Here is a 1,534-nt window from a genome sequence, read left to right on the forward strand (position 1 = left end):
CGGCCGCAGGCACACCGACTTCCGCTTCCCGCACAGCACTTCCGGCAGGAAGTGACGACACGAGGCGAGACCCGGCTGCTCCTGCGGGGAGGGATACGCGCAGCACTCCGCCACGGCCGCGGAAGAACACCGTGACTCACCCAGGACGAATATTAAATAGTCCCGGGATCTTTTTCCCCCGCTGAAAACAGCACCAGGAGCCGGGCTGGGCGCTAACGGCGCCGAGGGGCAGCAGCCCACGGGGAAGGTTTGGCCAGGCTGAGGTGGGAGCCCAGGCGCTGAGCACCCACAGCCCAGCGACAGCAGAGGGATGATATTCGGGTTTAAGAACAATATTCGAATTAAGAGGCATGTTAGGATTTTAAACATCAAGATACACGTCATCTTGCAAAAGGCGCAAGCATTGTAAAGGCAGGCAAGGCACCTTAAAAACTCCATGCACAAACTGCTTTCTCAGTGCACTGCCCCTGATTTTATAGGTAAGTCGGCACCAAAAAAAGGACGAAAGCAGCTTTTTAATAAGAAATTACATCGAAGATACAAGTTACAGCAGACCCCCTAACCTCTGAAAGAACTCTAGATAGAAATAAATTATTCCTATAACTTTCAAGAGAAGCTTATGCTATGTGAGACTGTCAGACTCTTCACTTCCAAAAGGAGAACTGTTAGTATCAAACAAATAAAGGAACGTTTTCCAGCTGGCTCACAGCAATTGATTTTGGCCTTAACCTCACTTTAAGCACTAAAACAAAAAAAGCCCTCTGCACCTACATAAATCAGAGCTCATCAGCCAAGAAGAGACTTTGTTGAACATCTGATTTTAAAAAACCAAAATAATGAAATAAGACAGTACGAAGCCATAAACGTCCAGAAGATATATTAAACATTCAATATGGACAATACACAGATTTACATGGCAACCCTGTTTAATACAAACAAAACACAACTCCTGATCCAAAGCCTTGAAAAGCAGTCCGTTCACTTAGTCCAGCTGACTTTAGGAATGTCGTAATGCTCAGTCAGAGTATCCAGGTGCCTGTTGAAGTCCTAGGGGAGAAAAAGAGACAGAAAACGTTTAATATTTGGTGCGGACATCACCAGCGTTGAACCACAAGGCCCTCTGCCTCCCCGCCTCTGTGTTTCACAGAGGTGAAACAGCTCCTCCAGCCCAACAGGGCTGCATGCTGATCAACACGCGCTGCCCTCAGTAAATCGGAATGGTTTTGCTTACCTCCACTCTCTGCTTGTGGGTTTTAGACGCTTTCTTCAGGATCCTCTCCATTTGCTGGAGGAAGACAGAAGAGAGGCCGGTTACTCCCAGCACTCGGATCCCCTCAGGGGCCGCATCTTAGGGGTCGACCGGGGTTTTTAAAGCCCTACCCGCTTCTCCTGCATCTTCTCGTAGGCCACCTGCGCCGGAGTCCGCTTGTCCAGGCCGCGCTTCTTCTCCTCCTCCTGCTTCTTGCTGCTCACGATCTGCTCCAGGACCTGGGCCTTGTCCTTCGCCTTCTTCTTCTTCCTGCGGGCACAGGGC

The 1,534-nt window shown here is 49.8% G+C and overlaps 1 protein-coding gene across 1 annotated transcript; it reads right to left on the reverse strand.

Annotated features, from left to right (window-relative positions):
• Positions 1-978: 978 nt before the first annotated feature.
• FAM32A (family with sequence similarity 32, member A) lies at positions 979-1,530 on the reverse strand (the record flags this gene model as incomplete). The annotated part of the gene is made up of 3 exons (XM_009703236.1): positions 979-1,047; positions 1,232-1,285; positions 1,381-1,530. Coding segments are annotated over 3 exons (273 nt in total), but the record flags the coding sequence as incomplete, so codon positions are not given.
• Positions 1,531-1,534: the final 4 nt, after the last annotated feature.

The sequence above is a fragment of the Cariama cristata genome, unplaced genomic scaffold (assembly GCF_000690535.1).
Source record: "Cariama cristata isolate BGI_N322 unplaced genomic scaffold, ASM69053v1 Scaffold29650, whole genome shotgun sequence".
Taxonomy (NCBI): Eukaryota; Metazoa; Chordata; class Aves; order Cariamiformes; family Cariamidae; genus Cariama; species Cariama cristata.